At 36.5% G+C, this 24,888-nt stretch overlaps 1 protein-coding gene across 1 annotated transcript in view; it reads right to left on the reverse strand.

The window, feature by feature from the left end:
- Nucleotides 1-24,644, reverse strand: part of LOC120262052 (transformation/transcription domain-associated protein-like) — a 29,900-nt gene extending 5,256 nt beyond the window's left edge. Inside the window, exons 1-27 of the mRNA XM_039270105.1 lie at nt 24,396-24,644; nt 23,460-24,316; nt 23,290-23,375; nt 23,103-23,211; nt 22,365-22,460; nt 22,184-22,246; nt 21,960-22,019; nt 20,266-20,334; nt 18,209-18,290; nt 16,453-16,505; nt 16,282-16,380; nt 14,962-16,194; nt 13,465-14,460; nt 13,060-13,395; nt 12,673-12,931; nt 12,370-12,592; nt 11,914-12,289; nt 9,391-9,540; nt 9,057-9,278; nt 8,718-8,939; nt 6,853-7,503; nt 4,793-5,053; nt 4,369-4,719; nt 2,296-2,702; nt 1,789-2,215; nt 381-1,676; nt 30-290 (exon numbers count right to left, since the gene is read on the reverse strand). Coding sequence (XP_039126039.1) covers nt 30-290; nt 381-1,676; nt 1,789-2,215; nt 2,296-2,702; nt 4,369-4,719; nt 4,793-5,053; nt 6,853-7,503; nt 8,718-8,939; nt 9,057-9,278; nt 9,391-9,540; nt 11,914-12,289; nt 12,370-12,592; nt 12,673-12,931; nt 13,060-13,395; nt 13,465-14,460; nt 14,962-16,194; nt 16,282-16,380; nt 16,453-16,505; nt 18,209-18,290; nt 20,266-20,334; nt 21,960-22,019; nt 22,184-22,246; nt 22,365-22,460; nt 23,103-23,211; nt 23,290-23,375; nt 23,460-24,316; nt 24,396-24,453 — 9,303 coding nt within the window. The 5' untranslated portion in view covers nt 24,454-24,644. The remainder of the gene's footprint in view (nt 1-29; nt 291-380; nt 1,677-1,788; nt 2,216-2,295; nt 2,703-4,368; nt 4,720-4,792; nt 5,054-6,852; nt 7,504-8,717; nt 8,940-9,056; nt 9,279-9,390; nt 9,541-11,913; nt 12,290-12,369; nt 12,593-12,672; nt 12,932-13,059; nt 13,396-13,464; nt 14,461-14,961; nt 16,195-16,281; nt 16,381-16,452; nt 16,506-18,208; nt 18,291-20,265; nt 20,335-21,959; nt 22,020-22,183; nt 22,247-22,364; nt 22,461-23,102; nt 23,212-23,289; nt 23,376-23,459; nt 24,317-24,395) is intronic.
- Between the last annotated feature and the right edge of the window lie 244 nt (nt 24,645-24,888).

Raw genomic sequence — 24,888 nt, forward strand, 5'->3', positions numbered from 1 at the left:
TAGTATGGAAAGGCCAGAATCTCATATACCACATCACAATAGTTTCCCCAACTTATCCATCCCTTGGGTAAATGTTTGAAAAGGTTTATTGCATTAGAGTACGCTAGATTGGCATTCTCACAGTCATGCAACTTCAACAAGAATTCTCCTTTAAGCCTAAAGATTTCTGCTTTATGCTTAGCAGGAAAATATTCGAGATTAGTACTGTTGATCAAATTAAGACCAGTTGTAAGCTCCCCTCTCATTTCCAAATAAGCCATTGCCTGTTCTCTTATCTTCACAAATGCTTCCTGCATATATGCAGTAAAAGATAAGGATACAAAAACTTATATGACAAATTCAAGGGAAAATGTGATATTACAATGTCTCTAGAAACATACCTGCACCTCCATGGTGCAATGGCCGTACATTTTTTCTAGAATAGTTACACAAACATCATGTAGGCCTTGCTTGCGGGCTATGTGTGCGAGCTTATTAACATTCCAAGCTTTGTCTCGGTAGCCAAGATGATGAAGTTGAGGGCTCGTTGAAACAAAGTCCTTAAAAGCATCTATCACAACAGTGTAGATTTCATTCCTCCACTGTATTAAATCATACCAAACAGACAAATTGTCCCATTCATTAGGAGTTCTAAGTCTCCATGTCTCCAGAATATCCTTGAGTTCTACGTACGCATTTTGAACTGCAGCAGAATTTCCAGATGTTTGCTTGTTTCCGTTAGCAATATCCGTTAGTATTCTGGCTGATTCTTGAACCTCCACAAGTTGCTGAAATAACTGTAGAAGGGGTGTTCGAGATTGTACAGACATCTCAGGCAATTGCCACCACTGTTCTAAAGCCAATTCAACACCTTTAACAACAAGATTGTCAGCATCCCCAACACCACTGGCATTCCTATCATGAAGAGCAAAATAGGCTTGCACTACACGAAGTTTTGGTGTTTCTTCTACCTGTGCCTTGGGAATTACATTATCCTTCATATATGCCCAATCAGGAACCTTCCAAAGACAGTCGAGGAGAATTTCATAGTTTTCTACACTTTTGCCATAATCAGCTAAAATTTCCCACTGACTCAATTGGCTAGCACAATGGAGCCATTGTTCTTCCCAAAGATACATCTCAGCCTTGGGTACTGCATTGCTGTAGGTTCCCTGGGTTGTCTTGATCATTGCCTGATAAAATAAGCTCTGGGCCCGCTGCCAATAGCCATGCTGGGCTAATGAAAGCCCAGCTCTTGTTTCTGCAGTCATTGACCTTTTCTTCAACAATCCACACCTCATATCTTCCTCGTTAAGCAGTCGATAAAGCTCAGCTAATGACTCAGAACATTTTGCTTCATTCATGAACAACATAACATGACTCTCTAACAGAGCTAGTGAAATATGCCAAGCATTATATGTCTTTCCAATATACTTGATGAGTTCACTTGGCATCCGAGGTTGCGGATGACTTAGGTGAAGTCCTTCCAGAATTGCTTGAACAACATTAGGTCTGCTACCCTGCTGCTTTTTATGGTAATCTTTTGATAGAAGGGCTATCATTGGCTTGGCCAGTGCCACCTGTTCCTCTTTCTGTAAAGTGACCCACACAATTGGGAAGACTAACACCCACATATGATATGCAACATTAGCATCTGTATACGCTAGTTCACTCAAAGAACGCACCAGATCAGACACCTACCAGAGAAAAGTAATAACTCAACACAATGTTAGAATACCTAACAAACATCAATCTAAAAAATAGTATTCTGCAGACCTAACCAAAAGAAACAGAAATAACCAAACCAACCTGCAGTTTATTCATCTCAGTCAAAAATTGTGCATGTCTAGTCACAAGCTGATCAAATGTGAGTGGAACACCTTCTGAACCTTCTGAAGCATCAACAACCGGCTGTAAAACCCCAGAATTTTCTGGAATTTCTTTCGGTTTAATTGGAAAAACTCTTGCAGAATTAGGGGCCAGTGCAATAGGTTCATTCTCTACCAAAAGAGCTAGTAGAAGATCAAGGCACTGCTTCAGCCAGAAAACATCACTAACAGCTTCCCAATCTTGGATTTGGATGATGTATTGAAGCCTTGCAAATAGTGATTTTCCAAGGGACTCATGGTAAAGAGAGAAGAAACGACGCCTAATTTCAGGATCCTTTGCTCTCAGGCCAAGCATATACAGCCTTTCCACTTTCTGGAATACTTCTTGACGAACGGGCAACGGATATCTGCTGACAAATAAAAATTAGAAGCTAAAAGAACAGTTTCATTATCTATATTCAGTGAGTACAGGGGAAAAAAAGCGCACCTGCTTGAGTCTGCACAGGTTCCATAAAGAAGTAGTAGATATTTCGAGTCCCATTCTTCTAATGTAGATGGAGAAAAATTCTTCCGATCAACAAGTGAAAGCTTCTGGAGATAGGCAACTATCTCTTTGGGACTGAGAGCAGCACTTGAAGTGCCAGATGCAGGGTGCCTAAGATCATCCTCAATCCAGCTTTTTACTGTATCTAGTATGCACAAAAGCACACTGGGATCAGTGCCCTTCTCAGAAAGTAAAGTGTGCAGTATCTGGCCCATTAGTCTTTTACAATCAGAGGACTGCAAGACCTTTTCACTGATGAGTTTTAAGACGCATTTCATGTTGGATATGATGGAACTAGTGTCAGGAACAGCACGTGCATTGACAGATGATTCAATATCTGATCTTTGCCCCTGAGGTTAGAAACTTTCATAAATTAATTCAAAGATATATGAATCAATTTGCTCTATATGACAGTAGAATGTCTGGAAGCTAAAATAATCAAATTCTCTTATTATTTAAGCATCATTAAATATGATATCAAAGCAACATTTACAGAGTGTTAAGGATAACAATTTTAGCTTGAGGGCCCTCATGGGTTGCTTTCTTATTAATTTGCATGATGTACATATAAATCCTTAAAAATCATATACAATCACCATAAACCAGATGGTTGGCAGATGCATCTTTGTACCTGACAATGATAAAATATTTTGATACAACTTATCATGTGGTGCTAGGAAAACTCCCCCAGGACTCATAAGAACTTTCTCAACCTTCATCTCTTCTATACTACTAAGAGAACATACAAGTGAGAATTATCAAAGGTCACATTGACATTAATCTTGATTGATTTCACCAAGTACCAGGACTGTTGTGCATTGTGAGTTCTAAAACCAAGTATTGCAGCTCTAAAAGGTAAATTATCATTGAAATTTTCTATTTGGTAGAATGAGAAAAGACCACTAGTCACAGACCAGGCTAGGTACTGGGTTCCTACTAGCAAAATGAATCTTTTTGTGTTCGTTAGATAACAAACTGCACCAAAGCATAATCTTGTGAAGCAAATCAAGAAATTAGTAGCTGAATTAGGCAACATTAGACGGAAGGCAGGACCTGTTCTAAGATATTTTGAACTGATTTAGCAAGAGTAAACATAAGAGCAAAACTAAAGGCAAATACTAGTCAAAACTCAATACCTCAAATACCTATATTGCTTGAGGGAAGCTTAGGAACATACCAATATTCTGACAACTGCATAAGATTACTTTAGCTGTGTTCTAACAACATAAAGTCATTTTTCTGTCTACTATACCACGTAGGTAGATCATCTGATTGATTAATGAAGGATTTGGGAATGCAGTTACAAAAGCCAATGTAGAAGATGAGCTTCTTCAAGTGAAAAAAAAAAATGTCGGAGGAAATAGTGAAATTACTTTTGGAGGTGAAAATTCTAATATTGAATGGCACGTATTGATTACTCTTGCTGTAAGAATCAAGCACTAGGGAGAGAATTAAAACAAGGATTCGTAAATAAACATAAAAGGGCAAGGAACAGGTGCAGGTTACTTCGAAGAATTATATTATATGTAGCTAAATGAATTTAATGTTTTATAATAGGACTAAAAAATGAAACACTAAAATGCCTCTACGCTGAAATTTATAAAACAAAACTTTCGAGCATAAAAGTCGAGCACTAGAAATATCACCATTTAAGTTAAGAACAATACCGAACACTGCATAAAAAAATAATAAGCACTAAATAAAAATCAGATGATAATAATAATAATAATAATAATAATAATAATAATAATAATAAACCAAAAAAATGGAGTTTACATTAAAGAAAAAGTTAATGAGAAAAGATTATGGAACTCAACACTTAAGCCAGAGCAAAAAGGAATAAAAAGGACTATTCCAAAGAGACACAAGTATAGACATTCGGATAATCTCCACAACACATCAAGATCTTGCGCACATCAAAGACTGATGTTCAAACATCAAATATCTAGCATTTAAGCCCAGAGAATCAATATGGAAAAGAATCTATTTAGAAAGGTGGTATGAAGGATGTCCTACCTGCCGAATTTGAGAGCTTGAGGAAGCCATCTCCCGTAAGCGTTGAAGGACCCGAACCAATGGAACAATGAATGGGTCAATAAAATTTTTATGGACCTCAGTAAGGGTTTTAACAACAAAGAGCGCAAAGCTTATCACTGAGTTGGCGGAGCTAAGTTCAAGAGATATCTGAGATGCAGTAACAGCAGCAAGATGTTTTTGTATGAGATCTTCAACCCTCTGATACAAAATTTTCACATCATGAGGTGTGCTAGGTGCTTCACGAGGAAAAGCAACAAAAACCATTTTTAGTAAGGAGCAAAGGGACTTTCCAGCATCCAACATTTTGCTGTTAAAACAAGGCTCCAGAATCTGCGAGTAGAAAATACACAATCAGTACAACTGACTTGATGCTACAGATGAATGAAATAGAAATTGGGCATACTTGCGAGATATGATTTATGTTGTTCCGAATGAACAACTGTGCCTGCTTCTCCAAGACCTTGTTCATGACATCAAGACCTTGCGCAAGCGCTGTTGCAGGATCTTTTGATTGAGATGGCTGGATATTGCTCAGCAATTTCTCCAGATAATTGAACTTGACATTGGCATTTGGCCAGACTTCCAAAGCTTGTGTAAGAAGCTCTAAAGCTTGTTTGTACATTGAATTTGTTTCCTTATCCTTGGGCTCTATTACCAGCGCAACCTGCTTGTGCGACATAGGGGTGAGAAAAAATCAAACAGGTCAAGTATTTCTTAGGCATCCATAGCACGTTGTTCTCTTGACATAGAGCTAATTTTGTGAGAGAAACATCTGGGACAAACTTTTCATAGAAAATTTATGTTTATAATACCATAGTACTTCAATGTTATGTTATTCCACATCACTGTGGCATAACATTAGAGAATTAATTAGATACAACAATGTATGACTATCCTTAAGTGGCAACCAACAATAGGAGACCATTATTGCAATACAGAACCAATTAACAATTCTTTAACAAGTTCTATGTTACTAACCATGAGCCCTACTGATTCCTAGAGAACCATAACAACATTAGAGAATGTGTCAAATAGAACAATGTATCACTATCCTTAAGTAACATAACTGACAATTAGAGATTATTATTGTACTACAAAACCAATTAGCAGTTCTTCAACAAGTTTCAAGAAATCAACACATGAGACATACTGATTCCTAAAGAACCATAGTTCTGCTTGGTTCAAGCATAGATATATGAAATTGGATAGCATTGAAAAACATAAATGCGCTTGATAGAACCACAATTTGTATTCTCTCTGAGACAACAATTTCAATCAAAATTAATCACTGTTATGCACACTAGTTCCAAAGTAGATAAGCCCTAGGCACCAAGATAACTGCTATGCAAAGTACATCAAAATTTCCCTTAAGACGTTTAGAGGGGTGTATACATTATATGAAGCGTGAAAACCATAAGTCCTAAACATTTGGTACCAACATGCTCTTGCTTTAGCATGTCTAATCTTAAATACACAAGAGAATGAGCTTATTAAAATATTTTGATAACTTAGTTTTAAGCATCACACATGAAATGATTTCTTTTAATATAAGTTCACAAACCAATTCTCCTAGTATTGAATCAGACAACAACAAAAGAGAAGCAATAAATGGAGGGAACAATTAATGTTTTCAGAATGTAATGAAGGCCCATCATTCATGCATGTCCCAAGGGCCCATTCAAAATTAAAGAAAGCCTACAGTACTAAGTGCATTTCCATGCATAAATAAAGAGCCATTTCCAACTTGGTATATAAGCAACCAAAGAGAACTAGACACTATGAACCTAAAGAGATATTTGAAAATTTCACATATCATCAAAAAACTCAACGTGCTGTCATGACTGATAATTAAAATTCTATTTCAATAAAATGACTTTGAAATATTAATATCACTAAACTTCTGAACCTTGTTCTAATACCTATGAGAGCCAAAATTAATCTTTACCCAGATATTTAAAACAAAAATAAAAGAAAACAGCACTTTTCAACACATAATGGTTTTGGTATCAGCTTAGATCAAACCCTGACGTTTAGCATCAAGAGATAGTATAGAATAAACATATACACCAAACACTATAGTAAGCATGCATCTCAAGTGGATGGCCCTCCTTACAATAGCTCTTGCATTGGAAGCCTTGCAAAAAGTAAAGCTGCTTAACTATAATTCGAACGGGAATCTTTTTGAGAGCTCTACAATAATCCAGAGATTTCTCAATAAATATATATATACATATATATTATAATAACAATTAAAAAAAAAAAGACTTAACCATTCATAACAAGTGCTTTTGTCCTGGCAACCAAGTTAACAGAGGCATCCATTCGCAGTTATTGACAACCAAATGCATGCAGTGAGACATCAACAAACAAAATATGAAATATCCATAAAGCATTCAAAGGACGGATAACATATAAAAGGAGTCTGATTATCAACAGCAAAATCTGTGATAAGAAATTCCTCACCCTGATAAGAAATGTGATTATCATCTCCTCCATTGCAGCATTGGGTTTATACTCCTCATCTGGTTGGCCAACAGAACCTGGTGTTTCAATGTTCGGGATAGATGCCCCACCAGGTGACATAACACAAAGAGATTGCAGCCCAGGCTCGACCTTTACCCGCTTGTTCAATTCATCAGGAAATGCAGAAGAGTCTGGTGGACGCTTCAAATCTCCACCAGTTGAGTTCTGACTAAAAACATCACCAATCTGACTGTGTCCATCTGTATCTTGCACCACCTTCATTTCATTTTGCCTTTGACGCTCCCAGGCAACAACTAATCCAGCAAGTTCGATGGCAAGCCGCCTATTTTCAGCAGTTGTGTTATATGGAAGTCCCAATCTACTAAGAGAGTTCACCATTTGTGGAACAAACTGGGCCCTGCAGCTATAGAAGAGGTCTGAATGCCTTACAATAAGCTGAAAGATGTGAATCATATTCGGAATCGAATGGCCTTCCTCAACAAGAATTTTCTTGGTATAACGAATCCAAATTGGTATACGAGTATCCCCAGGGGGTAATCTTCGAGGTAATGCAGGCATTAAGATATCAAGAGCTTGTCTAACAAGCAACTTGTTTTCTGGTTGATAGGTTCTCAAAAGAGCAATAAATACCTGCACAAAAGAAATGTGTGATCTATGCAGTGGCATACAAACACCATCTCATTGATCGAACTTAACCAGAATAGAGAACATGCAACAGAAATGAAACTGGGCAGTAAATTTTAAATCACAATAAAATAGTATTCCGACCATCACAAAGAAAAAGCAAATTCAATGACCTAAACAATGATTTTCCATATGATGATGAGCTTTTATATAAAAGTCACATATAAAAATAAATAACTAAATAAGAAACATAAAAGATATTTTGAGACTAGTAAACGGTTGTCACATTCAACTTCAAGTACAAAATAAGCAGAACTTATTAAAACTTGTTTATATGAGTGTTTTACACAGATACGTAGCTTATTCTCCATCACTAATGAAGTTTGGTCACTATATCTAAAATCACAGCTTTTCTCTTTTGGATTGCCATTCTCAATTTGTCGCCCATGATCCTCATTGTATTCCCTCCCCAAACTCCCTCTCTTCCCTCAATCGCCATGGTCCCTATTGCACAAATACAAGGTCACATGGGATTATCCACCACAGAAAGCTCTAAGCATATAGCTTTCTATACATCCTTTTCCCACTCTAGTTAACTAAGTTTCCTACATCTGCTACATGTCAATCTGAATTCAATAGTGAAGAGCACAACAAAATCCAGAACGTTCACAATCTGAAATTGACAAAATAATTGAACTCTTGCTAATATAATCAAATTGAATAAGCAGAGTCGCTTTCATTTCCTCCATGACTTATTATTGACTCCCGTCCCTATTAGGTGATTTAATAGACAGAAAATTGGTATCAAAGAACTACAGGTTATTGGGATGATTTCATGGTTACCTACACTAGGGGAAAAATAATGTCTAATGCTAAATTGAATGGACTATGTTTAGAAATTTCAAAGATTTAAATAACTACCTATTGATCATATTTTCAAAGAGAGTTCAAAATAAAGGTTTACGAAAGCTTGCTTATTCTGGTTGCATAAATAGACTCGGGACATGAACTGATACCTGTCCTACATGTTATTATTTCAGTGGATCAAGAAGCAAACAGAAATATAAAGAGAAATAACCTAAAACAGAAACATAAAAAGAATAACTAATAGAAACATCCTATGCTACAGGGTGGAGTTGGAGAAGACCAAACAATAGAAACAAGGGAAAACAATTCAAGTTCATGATGAACTTATTGCATGTTAAGTTCTTGAGCTTTACTTGGAGTATAATTTTCTCAGGGGCTTGATAAGCCTCAAGAAAGTGGCAAACATTAACAAATGCCCACTGCTTGCTGGAATTGTCCTCGCGCTTGAGATGATTCCAACCAAATTTAATAAGCTCTTTACGGTGATGTACAAGATCATTTTGTAAATACTTCAGTAGTAATGTGGCAAGCTGTAGAAGTTCAATCCTCAATGGTTCATCATACTCAGCACTAACCTGCACATAAAAAGAGCTTTTCTAAGACTTTTCTTCAAAATAATTTTTCCAGCCTGATCCATGTCTAAATACACAACATCAATAAGAAGCAAAAGCAAAATGCATTTAGAGCATCACCTCTTCAGGAGGGTCAAGAAGCTTGTCAACAATTGTTTTTATAATGCTAGGGTCAACAACTTCCCAACTTTGGCCATTTTGGAAAGAATGTGCGAGCATTGGAAGTATCAGTATTTGCATCGCAATAACCAAATGAGCTTGGCCAAATTGCTTTGTCTGGAATATGTTTAAAAAATGCAAGAGAATTTGCTTCTTTAAGTTTGGATCATATCCTTCTGCAACCTGAATCCCATTGAAACATGGATTAAAGCATCATTGATTAACCGAGAAATCTGCCAAGGTTAATGATCTAAAGACTAACAGAAAAACATTTTCCTAATAAAGGAAATTGTACCTCGATAACATAAAATTCTCTTAAAAAGGTATAGTCAATACGGCTCTGGAATAAGAAAATTGACAGCATATCAAAGAGAGCACCCACTTCTGATTTATCATGCCTTAAATAATTAAGAAAGCATTTGACAAGCCATTTGCTTTCCTTTACCTGCATAATTTAGGTAAACCAACAAAAAGTTCAAATAAATAATAAAAACACTTAAAAATTGATAAATTAATTCAAATTTTCATTAAATTCAAAAATCTCATGTATTACAATACAATTATACTAAAAAAATGTTCATCATCTGGTAAGAATGGCGGTTCAAATAAAATAATACACCAGCACAATTATTAGGCCATATTTGCAGATATCAAAAAACTACAAAATGTTTTTGAATACGATATTGCTAAATAAATTATAGAAGAAAAAGTCAAGAATCAGTGAAGGAGAGTTCGAGTGTGGAAAACAAATGGCCTAGGAGATTGGCCAATTATAAACAAGACAAACAGTATACAATTATGGTTCTAAATATTGCGTAAATGCCAGATTGGCTAAAAACTAGCAAAGAGAAGGCCAATATTGGTAATGCAATACAAAGATACAACAAAGCAATTATATTTGACAACTTTTAAGTGATATCATAATGATATAGTAGCATTAAGTGTAATGTGTTGCGTGATAACAGGTCAACTTGCAATGATGGTGATTGAGAATAATTGCTGATGTTAAGCAGAAGAAAATGTCCCTTCTCTACGTAGGCTAAAATCCGTCTTCTATTAAAGAAAGAAAAAACAAATCAATCTCCAAAATTTTGGTAAATAACCAACTTTGAACAATTTCTTACATTTTGAAATAAAACCATCATAAAATTTGATTATCATCCTTTCCGTTTTCCTAGTTACTGCAATAGATTAAAGAGTGGACTTTAGAGTACCTAATAGTCCTCCAACGGTTAATTTGGTAAATGTAAATAGATAAACCTAGGTCTCTCATCCAATAAATCAGCTTAAGCTTTTATAGCATATGTTTGGTTTGCATATAACATCGTATCAAATCTAGACCAAATTAGTTTGTTTGGTTTGTTTGCAACGTGTCAAGTTCAAATGCAGCATGTATCAAGGGGGTGTATTAGAGTCCCTAAAAGTCTCACGTCAATTAATTTAGTAAATATGAATATGAATACATAAGCCTAGATCACTATCGTATTAGCTTATGCTTTTGGTTTAAATCAAGCCCGAATTAGATAATTGGCTTGCGTCTAACATGTCATTGATATCATAGCGTATTTAATTGGTTGGTTTGTTTTGGTTTGGCCTGAGTGCAAAGTTGATCAACACATCAAGAGGACATATTAGAGTACTTAATAGTGTCACATCAGTTTTTATATAAGTAAATATAGATATAAATAAAAAAGTTTGGGCCTCCCACTCTATTAACTTAAGCTTTTGGGTTGAATTAATCTCAAAAAATAGTTTGGTTTGCATCTAACAGAGATTGGATCCGTTAATTTATTACATTTGTTTACCACATGCCTACTTAAAATAGGCTAGCATGTATCGAGGGGGAGTATTAGATCACCTAATAGTCCCACAGCGATTAATTTGTTAAAAATGAATATGAATATATAAGCTTAGGTCAACTTACTTTTAGGTTGAATTGGGCCCACCAAATAACATATTTGGTTTGCATGTCTTGGAAATCCTAATTAATTTCCCATATGCAAACCAAAGCTTCTTAACAAAATCTATGCACTGTTTGAAGGTAAATAGTGTCACAAAATTCATGTATAGAAGAAAACGGACTGCAGACACATATTCAGACAACTCTTAACATATTTAAGTTTCATTAAATTTGAGTTTTGGCACAAGTTCAACAATATCCAGGTGTCCATTACTTTACAAAACTTTCAGGCATCACAATCCAACGATGGCAATCCAACAACCACAATAACTAGCTGGTGGGAGTTTTAAAGAGAACATCATTTGAGATTGCCAGCACCCTCAAACAGACAAACAGATCAGTTTCCAGCATTTATATTTCAGGTTCGTTCCTAAACAAAAAAGATGGCACAAAAATAAAGCTACAGCGATGCAGCCAATTCAATATGCAAGATCTCTCCGGTATAAAGCACCCATGTATTCTCCTTTGCAATGTTCACATCAGGGAAAATAAAATTTAACTCTAGGATTCCAGAAAAAAGGCATGTTCTATTTTCCTTCGTAGCTGCTTTCATGGTTTGGGTAGGAAGGAAACAATTGCCTACTATAGAGCTATATTTGATCGCCCAGAATGGCCAGTAAATGATGTAATGCAATCGCAACTCCAGATTTACATTCTTATTCTTGGTTATCTATTAATAAACGGGAATCACACTTAAATTTAAAGAAATAGATGTGCATTATTTTAAACTGTCCCATTCTTATTCCAACTATTAGGCATGAATTCTGCAGCAATATTAAATTTAAAGAAACAAAGGAACTGTGAATTGTTTTTTGTACTTGTAATACTGAATAGAATTTCAAAAGCAGCATGACTTACTTGAAGTAAGCTAAGTTCTTGCTCATTTTGTAAGCGAGCAATCCTTGCAGGTGACTTCCAAACAAGTAATAATGTGTCCAGAACAGTATGATTGCCATGCAACCATTCAGGCATAAGTTTAACCAAAGTACGGATAAGGTAGAGCCCATGAAAATAAGCATCAGAACAAGCAGCCAAGTTAGCTTGTGAACCGGTAAAACTCTCAGATGCCAGACCACTATGTCCTTCATCAATGATAGAAGAAGATGGTTGACCATTAGATCCATCAGATTGTGGGAAAAATTGGGGAAAAGCATTTGCAAGAATTTTTTGTGGTGATTTTGCAAGTTCTTCTCGCAACGGCTGCCCAGAATCCGAACAGATAATATACATAAACCTTTAAAAAAAAAAATTAAATAGGCATCAACAACAATGACTTCACCTTAATTTCATCAGAAGGAACTATCACAGTTTTACCTTCTAAAATATTTTGAATGATTTAACCGAGCAAGAAAGTAATCTACAGAATCTGTAGCATATCGGTTTAAAAATTTTGTTAGTGGTAGACGATAGGGGCTGTTAATTTCACTATAAAATTGTCCTTGAGGGAGTGCTCCTTCCAGGTCAATTATTATAGTCACCAGATCATCCAAGAATTTCCCAGCTGCTGGCGGCAGTAGATGGAAAAGCTCAATCATGGCTGCATAAGACATGGTTTCAGATGTGTTATATGGTTGGAAATAACTGCAGATAAAATAAACAAAATCATGTAAAGCATACCTGCGGCAACCTTTGGTTCATCCCCATTCTTCCAGGATTTCTGGCATTGCGCAAGTTTCTCAGGTTCCAGCCATTTCTTCAAGTGGTCTAACAATTTCATACCCAGCGTGACATTAAACCAGTTAGACAAAAGTTCAAGAAGACGGGCCAACCCTTGTAACAATGGCATGTTAAGACTTTTTGTATGTGCTAAGTTAACTAAGATCGGCCTCAGGCTGCTTTGAAGAAGATCCTTTGGCATCCTTTGTTGCTGAATAACCTAATATCGATAAGGAAACCACCTTAGATCCAAAAATCAACTAGTAAACACACTAATTCATTCAGTAAGATATGAAACCATGCAAAACCGAAAAATGTATGCTCTTGCCAGAAAATAAGACATACAACCTGCCGAAGCCCTTCCTTTGCAACAGCAACAATCTCCGGAGTGCGACATGTCAAAGACTTGAAAAACATAGATATGATTTTTGCACGTAATTCTGTGTGATTGGGTGTTTTAAGATCAGCCCAAGCCATTGCGGTACAAAGCAACTCAATGCAAGCTGTCCGAAGTTTGTTTAATGTCGTAACCACTTTGTTGTTCATTAACTTCGAAACCCAGACAGTTTCATCAGCCTCAGCAATCTGCAGAGCATCTTGCAAGAAATTGACGAGCTCTGTAGTCAACTTTAGAAGTGGAGGTCTCAATGCAAGGCAGAAGTTCAAGGCAGACACTGTTCCCACCTGTTTACAGAGCAAATCAGATTGAATCATTCAATGGAAAAGGAATGAAGCAGCAAAAAAATTGGGTACCTGTTGTTCTACATTTTTCAACCGTAATGGCCGCACTATAAGAGGTTGAAGCAACTGGAGATGAGACTCAAGCAACTCAGAAACTTCACTGCCAGTCCTACTGGCCAAAAGTGCCAAGCATGACTGCACATTCTTTCTTACTATAATAGACGCATTTGAATTAAACAGCTCTGTAGCAAGAAACTCAACAACCCCTTGAAAACTTTGCCTACGAGGCTCATTGTTTGCTTCATCAATATTATTTACAACACGAAGAACCTGTGTGAGAACCTGGCTTGTCTCTTCCTGTTCTTTATGAGCATGCATTGGCAACCTTTTCAAGACAAAAATCAGACCGCGTACTATTCTCACTTGGAAGATACACAATGTTTCCACAGAGATTTTACCAACTAGTGCACCAAGCCCCATGACACCACCCATTTGAGCTTGCCACGTACTTCCATAACAACAATGTAATAGGCGAGGCAAAAGCTGCTCAAACACAGGGATTCGAATTCCTGGTGGTGGTGAATATACAGGATTGAGGGAAGGGCTAGACACCACCATTGGAGTACCGGAGCCACTTCTAGATGCTATTACACCTGTCTGCTTTGTTTGTGCAAGGAGAAGCAGTGCTTCAGAAAAGGAATTCAGAGCCATAAGAGCAGCCTTTGCATGATGCCTGTTTTCATCAGCAAGCACATCCACCAAAGCATCCAAAAATATCAATGGATCCAATTCTTTTAAATTAGAAGTATTACTTCTAGATCTGGAACTCATACTTCCACTTGACGAATACATGGAGACAGAATGTTGTCCCATTCCAATGGAAGAAGTACAAGATAAATAATCAACATGGAAAAGCATGGCAAAATGGCGACAGACATCAACCACAAATTCATCCTTTGGTTCTTGGAGCTCTGGATCCATACTAGTAGCAATAATGGTTGCCAGCAGAGTCTTAAAGATAGATTTTTCAGCCATAAGTTGAGTTTTTGTCTTTACACCCAAATCAACCTGTCAACAAAGAATATTATTGGTAAAATTTATAAAAAAGTAACTAAAAGATTAGATCAATTATAGGCACAAAGAGATTAAATCTGGAGTTGCAACGGTAAAAAAACCACTTTGCACCAATAAGGCAATATGATAAAGAAATTAAATTGCAAAAGTTGGAACTGTGAAATCAAAGAATTAAGTTTATACAAGGAAAAGATTTTGAGAATGTAGGTAAAACTAGACAATATGATGTACGAAAAACTAGGCAATACAATATAGAAAAAACCAGGCAATCAATCTGTTAAAAATTGTTTCCACCAAAAAGATTGAATAATAAAAATGAACTGATTACCTGTTACAACAAAAGGCAATAGAAACTAGACAGGATCACTAGCACTACTTACACTTATCCTCCAACTTAATAAATGGGCAAAGATCCACACATAAAGATGCTTAGAGATGGTGCATGGCATGACACAATGAGAAGAAACAAAATAATAAAAATCATTCAACACTAACCTTCATATCTGAAGTTTCTATACAACGAAGTGAAGGATCCACAGTCGAGACTAACAGAGTTCCAAGAAGATCAGGAGACATTCCATTCTCATCAACATTACCTCGAAAATTCAAAACAGACATTAAACAGATACGAAGAAATTTAAGAGCCTGTTTCCTATAAAAATCATCCATGCCAACATTGGTTTGCATAACTGAAGCGACGGCAAGATGTATGCATCGATCCATAGGTACTAGAAATGGTGTCGCTGGCTCGAAAGTAAGAATTAAACGAAGCCCATGCTCAGGATTCTCCTTACATTCAAGAGTGAGAGGATCCTTAAGAAATCGTCTATTACGACCTCCCAATTTACCAAGTAGTTGCAATGCTTTAGTACCCCATGGGTATGGTGGGGGCCTCAAATGAGACCATAAAGCAAGTATAACCTCAGACATGACATTTGCCATACTAGGCTCTAGAAAATCAGGATTCAGACTGTCAATCCAAAATTCAAGTGTTCGAAGCCCTAAACTCACAAGATCATCACTTCCCTTCAAAGCAAGCACAAGAGGCTTCATAAGCCGAGGAAGGTGAGGAAGCAAAGAACTCAGCCGTGCAGGTAAAGTGAGGCAAAGCTCTATCAAAAGGTCCTTCATATCTTCACTGGTAGGACCCTCAATCATAGCTAGCAACAAATTAAGACATGGTTGCAAGGATGGTATTAGATCCCGCAATAAGTTATCAAATTTTGCACCATTTAGTGAACGAAACATATTGCGAAGGAGATGCATGTAACCAAGAGGCTTGTCAACTTCAGTAGCACTTTTCATGCAAACATCCATGATAACATGTACATGAGGCTGCAATACTCTTTCGCATTCAGAAGGAGCCTTAGCAACAGCAACAAAGACAAATCGGAAAAGCTGTAAGACAAGTTTTGCAGCAGCGGTGTCTGGCTGCTTCAGTGTGTCCAGTTTGTTGCTCACAAGATAATTAACCAAAACATCCGTGAAGGGCCGAAGTACCTTTTGATTTTGCAGTAGGGCAGAAAATATATGAAGTAACTGTGTGTTTGTGATCATGCATTCGAACAGTTCTGGCATACACAAAGAGAACATGTCCATAAGATCCCGAGCTTCCATGATGGCTAAGATAAGTGAAAAATATTGCAACATTTCCCTCTCCTCATCCTTCTCTTTGAAGAGAGCTAAACAATGGACACCACTCTTCAAAACACCGGACGCTTTTCGAACCTAAAAAATAAAGATAGGATAGATTGAGATAAAACAAATATTTTGTAATAAAATAAATCCTGTAAATTATATATATATAAACAATACTTCATCTTCTCTCATTCCTTTGAAAACTTGTGGCATTGCTGAATTAGATGATGGAGAGACTTGCATTTGCTGATGGGCCCCATGGGCAGATGGTGAGACCTATATACCATGGAAGCATAAGTGATAAAGAGAAATACATTGCCGTAGTGAGAAAACAGATACAATGCAAACCTGAGAACGCGGAACATGTGCATTGGTGATGCTCCAAATAATGGTTTTCATTCCTGAAGAAATTTCATAGAATTTATCAGATATAATAAGTCATTAACACCCACAGAAGAACGAGAAGTCAGCGAATATTTTGTAACTGTTGGAAAGATTAAACTACATAGGATGATTACTGGAATTGTAATTTCAACATTTAAAAAGCTCTTGAAATTTGTCTATAAAAGTAAAACAAGTTTCATACTCATAAACAATTAGGGCCAAACAAAACTAACAGTTTGCATTGAACGCCAAAAGCTTTTGTAAACACTTTGGGGCAAACAAAATTAATGGTTTGCATTGAATGCCAAAAGCTTTTCAAGACAGGCAAAAGCTTATAAATAAACAGCATATGCATAAATTCTAATTGAAAGTTTCAAATTAAACATGTTTCATAAAAAATTTTGAAGAGCTATTCTAACAAAAGCTTACCCAACCTGGGGCAAAATTTCAACGTTACAAAAGACCATTAGAAAAAATATTTAAATTCCCCATCAAGATTTTGGGTGACAGCTATTGTTTCTCATCGAATACATAGTATAAAGAGTTGGACCTCTGTCAAGAAGATAATATACACTAGATAAGTAGATTTCGCAATATTAGGATCTCTATACAACACCAGGAAAGCAACCAAATCAGGTCAAATTGGAACAGCACAATTCAAACATTAACCTACTCTCATGCTACTTTGTGCTTCTTACAGTAATATTTGGATGACCAAGCAAAATTCAATTACAAAATGGAAAAAAAAACCAAGATGTCCCATTGGGAACAACTATGTTTAGAGTGTGGTTACAGATAGAAAACTGAGACTCAATACCCTACACAGTCTCAAAGAACACAAAATACTTCAAATAAACACCAAAGCAGCACTGGATCTTTATGAAAAGAAGACATCGAAGTAACAGATTAGTTGTATCGAGATCTAGAACTTCAAAATTCACTATGTTCAAGAATAAAGATAGATAAATAATTTAACTGAGAAGAAAACAAAAGATTAAAAATATATAGTTAAGATCCAACTTAAACTTAGTTCTTTCCTCTTTCCCCCTCCACTTGGCACTGGGAATAAGGGACTATAAATGTAAAGATGAAACAGCAAATGAGGTATGAAAAAGAGGATAAGCATTAAGTCAGAAGTGGGAGTCAAAGTTTACGATCTCTGGTAGATCAAACTATAGTAGTGACAAAATCCAAAGAACCAAAGCCATTCTAACAAATAGAAAATACAACATATATAATTCAATCATTTGATAGTGGCATCAACCATACACCCACCTTATAACATAGACTGATAAACCAGATTATAAAATAGTGCAACACAAAAGACTTTTTAACAAAATGCCATATACAATAAAAAGAGCAGATATGAGTATTGGAAAATGTAAATGAAACAAATAGAAAAGAAGGGAGGTCAGATTGTTGAAAACAGTCAGAATCAATTCAGTTCAACAGCAGAACTCCAAAAACTGTCAAAGCAGGCACATTTTATAACAAGCCCAATGCAACTAAACTTTTAGAATCTGAATAAATCTATATTAATCACCGAAGTGCTAATTTAAGATCAAATTGATATGAATGATCAATGAATATCCAAAAAGAGGGAAAAAGAATCTAATAATAAAATACAATAGCTTATTGGAAAAAAAATCATAATCTTAACCATGATAAGTGACTTTCAAACATAGCATATTTGAAAAGACAAAAGAGAAGATCATATTACCCATTACTAAAGTCTTGATTAAATTTTTGTAATCATTGACTTCCTTAGAGTACTCCAAAGGGGGTTGTAGATTAAGAGCAGCCTGTTGAGAAAAAACACAAATGATTAGAAACCTGCAATAAACTACTAGTATGTAAATAAAAATGATATTAAAAGCCACCATAAGACATGAATGCCTACACAAGGATGTATCAAACCTAAACCTTCATAGTAGGGTTTTGTCAGGCAATTACAAATCAACTGTGGCAAAGGATATCTCTGGGTGTTGCATTACTTTAGTCCATAATCAAAAAGCTAAATAAAGGAAAGGAAAAAAAAAACCATTTTGATGGCCATATTTACTGAAAAAAATCAACAGAAACCAGTCACCAGAAAATTTCTGCATAAGACCACACTTCATGTTCTTATTAAGCATTTCCTCATAGATGCATTAAAAGTCTTTGCTAAAAATTCCAGCAACTAGGGAACAAAAACAAGCTGCAGAAACAATGAAATGCATATAATAGAAAGCGCTCAAGATCTTTGGTCTTCACCCGGACCCGATGAAAAAAATGGGATCACTTCTTATGGATTCGTTGAGAATGATTCTGATCTAGTTCATGGCCTATTAGAAGTAGAAGGCGCTCTGGTGGGATCCTCACGGACAGAAAAAGATTGCAGTCAGTTTGATAATCATCGAGTGAGTCTTCGTTTTGTTTTTAGTAAGCTTAAATCATTTACATATGATTCAACGAGAAAAAAGCTGAAACATATGTTCATAATTCATTTTTCATGCAAATAATTGTGATTAGTAGCCAAAATCAATGGATGGTCAGTTTGAATCTTCACAACTTCATTATCCAACCAGTCTTGTATGCAATTAGGAAGCCCTGTCGTGGCAAAAAGAGAAATAATGTAGATAACACCAGAACAAGAACGCAAGTTTAAAATAAATGTTAATATCGGACTAGTTACTCAATTGTTCGAGAGCAAGGTCTTAAATTTTTGCTTCATCATCATTTCAGACAGAAATTGGACCAGTTCATCCACTAATGTAAAAATTTAGTTTTGGACAATTTTTACAGTATAATTCCAAGACAATGTATTTTCTGAAACATTTATTCATTTTTCATCCTGATTCATATCCTTTCACCAGCTGTTCTCCCTACCTCAGCACCTCTTTCTTTTTTTTTCTTTTTTTTTTGTCTTTGACTTACTGGTTTCTTAGGAGGCATGGCATCTAAACTAGTCGGTGGTAAGGTACTAAAGAATAAACCTCCCCAGCAAGTGTCTTTTGCATATACAAATTCAAACTTGAAATCACTTGTCTAAGAGACCCAAACCTCTACCATGTGGACCAACCCTGGTTGGTCTCATCACCTTTTTCTCTCCCTATTTTAACAACCACTGTCTCCCTGCCTCACTACCCCGGTTTTCCCTATCCACCTTGCCCATTCAATCTTAGCCCCTCGCCCTCTCTCTATCACAGCTACTTTTTTCTAAATTTCTATAAAATTTCTAATCATTAGAAAAGAAAAAATAACATAAAACAAAGAATGTTATCCAAAATAGAAAGGCAAAAACGAAAACGTCACTTGTTTTCAGACATTCTTCCATCAAAATCTTCATAAATATTACCAAAACGAGCAAACAGAAGGATACAACAGAATATAGAACTTCTACAGAATCATATCTTAAAAATGGCACCATACAAGGCTTTTCCATCTCACCAATTGAAACAGATGATTTAAAATTTAAATTATAAGCTTTCTTTCCTTCAGGGATATGGATTAACTTGGAAATACTCAGTGTATCTAGAGACTTCAACTTCAACCAGTGGATGATTAGGGTTCAAGCCAATTCACAACCACTTGGACTAACCCAAAAAACTTTGAAACTTTCAATACATAACAGATAGTATTGAAATGTAAAATGACAGTTACTCTAATAAAATCTTCCTCCAGAATTATCAGATTTGTTAACTTGCAAGAATTAGCATACTAATAGAAATTTAAGCAATAAATGCAAATAATTGGCAACTTAGATGAAACAAAAGTGAGACAAATGAACTGTAATACCTGAATTGGAACCTCAAGTTTCAATCTCAAAAGTGGCCGCTCTTTTCCTTCCTCGCCTTCCTCCAATAACTATGTTTGATAAACACCAATCGTCAGACCCAACATTATGAAAGATTGGCAAAAAGAAGACCCTCATAGATTAACCCAATAACAATTGTCAATCAAGAAATCAAACAAAAGCCAGCAGCCAATTTCATGATATCAAACAGCACCAAATTAAGGCAAATATCAGTATGCAACAGTCCAAAAATATAAAGCGGTTTAGGAAGAAACTATTATTCTAAGAGGACATTATGCTTAGTCAATTAATCATAAGAAACAAATACGAAACTCAACTGAAAAATGCCCCACAAATGTAGAGGACAAACAGTCAATTCATCTTATGCAGGGATATTTTTACTAACATACTTCACATAAATAAGCATGTGATATCCTCTCTTGCAGCAAGGCAGTGTGATATTGATTAAAGACAAGTGAAGTCTGCACTTTAACTATAGCCTTGTACACCAAATAGCCTCTGGGTATTGAGGGATAGTAAAATAGTCAAATCAGGGAAATGAAAAATGAGAAGATTTGATTATGAATAGATTTCCAAAAAAAAGCACTTATCAATAATGAGGCCCTATCAGTCAGCATCAAGCAGAAGAAATCAATTATAGAAACTAATACAATTAGGTCAGCTCTTCATAGATAAGGAAACTTATAAAACAAAGGATCCAAAGAGCAAGATGATGGTGGTTTAGGCCTTCTCGAATCCCCCAAAAACCAAAGGTGAAAGTCTTTCATTTTACTAGAAACATTTAGATCATAAGTAGTTGGACACCTCCTACAGATGATTAATTGACAATGAAAAACAAAAACAGCATCAGCTGTATGTCTTAAAAAGAGCAAATTACTCTATGGTACTAACTTGCAAGCAAAAAAAAATACCTCAAGTCGCAAAACATATATAGAATCATTAATATTGTTACGCAAATGTATGTTTAGCATGTGAATTTGCAAACAGAAGGAATCTCAATTCACAAAACATATACAGACCCATAGATACCAATATACACATGTCCATTTTGTATGTGAATTTGTGACCAAAATATTTCTCGATTTACAAAACATATACAGAACCATAGATACCAATATGCACGTGTATTGAGTGTGAATTTGCAACAGATGTAGGCCCCTTCATTGTAGGAAACACATTTAAAAAAAACCATTTTGTCATTTTCCCCAAACTTTCTATATGCTTGCAGTTACAACTATTTACCACATGCACATATGGTCACAGGAGGAAATAGTTGGACAAAGCACAGATTTGTTCAAAAATTCTGTCAGCAAAAGTTCCAAAATAGGCACCTAATGTCAGCCGTTCTAACGGATTTTTTTTCTTTTTTGATAATTAGCTCATTATAGAACTTTCCTGATCTCAAGTAATATGCACTCGTCCATTGTGATAAAAAAAAATGTGCACAATACTGCACAAGAAATAGCCTCAAGAAAAATAGTTCATATTTATGATATGAACAGAAACACGTAAAGAATAAACAGGTACTTCCATAAGACCAGTCAACCAGTGAGAGTAACACATATAGCTCCCTTGTATTACTGAATAATGGTCAACAAAGAATATTAGTGGCAAGAAACATACCACAACATGACAAACGAGGAGTTTAGAAGGATCAACAATTCAAATAACAAACCTGCGGGATGATTCGTTTAAATGTGCCAAACTTTCCCACGAAAGTATCCAGGATGCGTCCCTGAAAGTTCAAAACACAAATAATAGCAAAAACAAATTGATCATGAGCCACTAATCAATTCAAACACACTGAACACAAGATAACAGTAGACCACTGACATAGCAGAAACTGTTTAGAGAAGAAGACGAAAACATATGAACATGCAAGTACTTCAGGCTCTATACCAGTAAAACTCGGGCTTCATCCATACTCGGTTGGTCTGTACCTTTCTCATATATAGGCTCCACCTAAACCACATTGCCAATCACACCAGGAAAGAAAAGATCATGAAAACATCATGTAATCTTGAAACTAGCATGAATCAATTAATGTGAGATCCTCCAGAAGTCAAGGTTGATTGCCTACCAGATTGAGCATCAGACGAGCACAGGTTGTATGTATGACAAGCGTCAAAGATGAATCATGCATGTTCCTCGAAAACAAATAAATAATGCGCGATAACTGCACTAAAGAATGTATCATTAGAATGAAAAAAGAACTCATGAGATGAAATCAAGAGTATGCAGGCTTCAAGAAATTTAAGTAGCAACACTTTCAAAAAGCTTCGATTAGTTACATTTTTTCATGGCTCAAGCATCCAATTAGAGTTGATTGTTCAATGGCACAATGATGAATTCCCGAGCAATGTGAACTTAATTACTTATTTTCAATTTCATTAGCTTTAACTAATATATAGGTAATTTCTCCATCTGAAACTTCCACCATAAATTGTACGCAAAAATCTTATCGAATATCTCATAATATCAAATGTCCAAGTCTTTGGGCTCAGACCTTGTGTTAAAATAAAACCTATGATAAAAAAATATAGGATTACTTCACGATGTCACCAAATGATCATCTTGCCATAAAACTACTTATTGACAATCAAAGACAATGAAAAACAACTAGGATTTTCGGTCAAAGGAAGCTGAAATCTTTTTTCCCTACCTAACTAAAGAAGTGAACTTACAAGGGACAGTATATGAATAAATCTTACAAGTATGCCTTCCTATCCACAATGGCACTAGTATGAAGTTAAAAGCAAAATATGCAGAGAACAAAAAGCAAAGCATACACAAGTAGACAAACAGAACCAAATCTAACCTGAGACAATGAAAGCTCCCCACGAACATAATGCACAATCTCTGCAAGAAGGCTATAAGCCAATGGTCTAAGTGTCTCAATACAAACACGGCCTGTACCAATCAAAACCCTGATCCACAAAGCCACCACCTAAATCAAATAAGCACATAAAACATATTGAAAGCAATTCAATGCAAAGTTCAAGTACCTCTCATCCAACAATGTGTCAATCAGAGGGAAAAGCCCTTGCTTGAAATCAGTGCTGAGAACATGCTTTAAGGCAATCAGTAATTCCTGATATCACAAATGAAGGCCATAAGCAAAATCTTGAAACAAGACATACTAGGAATTCATCACCAGCCAAAGTTAAGCCCTCACCTTTCGGATGGAAACGGCATCAGGGCAAGTCACAAGCAAGTTCACAATGCTCTTACAAATGTTCTCCTCGTGTGGCCTGATATAGTCAGTGCAACTCTTGAGCAAGTAGGTCAAGAAAGAGAGAGTCTTGACCTGAGCGCCCTTGAGTTCCATGTACTGAGTCTTTAGATGCGGGGGCACCTTGTCAGGACCAGGAATAGAAATGGCTGTCACCATGAGAGGAAGAAGGTAAGGGATGTTGGTCTGGACGAGCTTGTGGTAGAGCTGGAAGAGAAACATGACAACAAGAGGGCTCTCCGTCACAATCTTGAACGATCGATCACTCCGGTTGAGCTGTCCTGATCCGGAGTGCGTTGTTGGTCCACCGGGGTCAAGAGCGTCTTCCATACCACCAGAGTTGGGGTTGGGTGGGTTGGGGGGGCGGGGAGGGGTAGGAGAGGAGAAGAAGTGGGAGACAGTGGCCGGGAAGTTATGGTAAATGGAGCAGACGAAGTCAAGAAAGGGCTGGACCTCGGATTCAACAGTCGGGCGGAAGTTGCGAAGGAGATCAAAGATGATGCGAATGGAGATGAGAGCGTTGTCCTCATTATCTTGGGTGAGGACCTGGAGGGAAAGCTTGAGGAGATCTTGGACGAAGGGGCGCAGGACCTCGCTATGGGGCAGCCGGTTCAGGATCTCGACCACCACGTTGCGAAGCTTGTGCTCGTGGTTCTCGCATAGCTGCGGCTTCGTGAGCTGGGTCAGCACGGCGGTGAACGCCCGGAAGTAGCACTTGAGGAAGTTCAGGTACTCAGACGTGTGCGCGATCTCCAAGCTATCCCGGACCTCCATCACCATTTGCAGCCGCGCCTGCACCGCTGCAAGAGAGAAAAAAAAACCATAAACCCTAAAACCAACGACAAATCGCAAGAAAAGGGAAAGAGAGAAAGAAATTACAGAGCTCAGGTTCGACAAGGCGCTGGGCATGGATCTCGTAGTTGGTGATGGGAGCCATGGAAGAGGATTAGGGTTTCCAATGGCCTCGATTGGGATTAGGGTTTTGGTTCTTGAGGCTTCTAGGGTTTCGATGTTTCGCTTTTCGTGGAGGGAAGTGGAAGAGAATACGGGGTTCGGAAGTTCCCCGGAGCGTTGTTGGGGTGATGTTCGCCAACGCGAACCTCTGGAAACTTTCAGAATGACCCTTGGATTTTATATATAGTGTTTTTCTTGATATGTAAAAAAAGAAACACACACACACAGATGTTGCAGTCTTGAGTGAGAGTTTGGAGAAGGCTTATTTTTCTGAACTATTCCTACCGTTCTTGTTTTTGTTTCTCATAAATTCATATTCTTTTTTTTGTTATTTTTTAAAATTAAAAAATATTTATTATTTTTTTTAAAATTACTCTTAATACTTCTTTTAATTATTTTAGAATTAAATTTGAAAGAA

The sequence above is a fragment of the Dioscorea cayenensis genome, chromosome 5 (genome assembly GCF_009730915.1).
Source record: "Dioscorea cayenensis subsp. rotundata cultivar TDr96_F1 chromosome 5, TDr96_F1_v2_PseudoChromosome.rev07_lg8_w22 25.fasta, whole genome shotgun sequence".
Classification (NCBI taxonomy): Eukaryota; Viridiplantae; Streptophyta; class Magnoliopsida; order Dioscoreales; family Dioscoreaceae; genus Dioscorea; species Dioscorea cayenensis.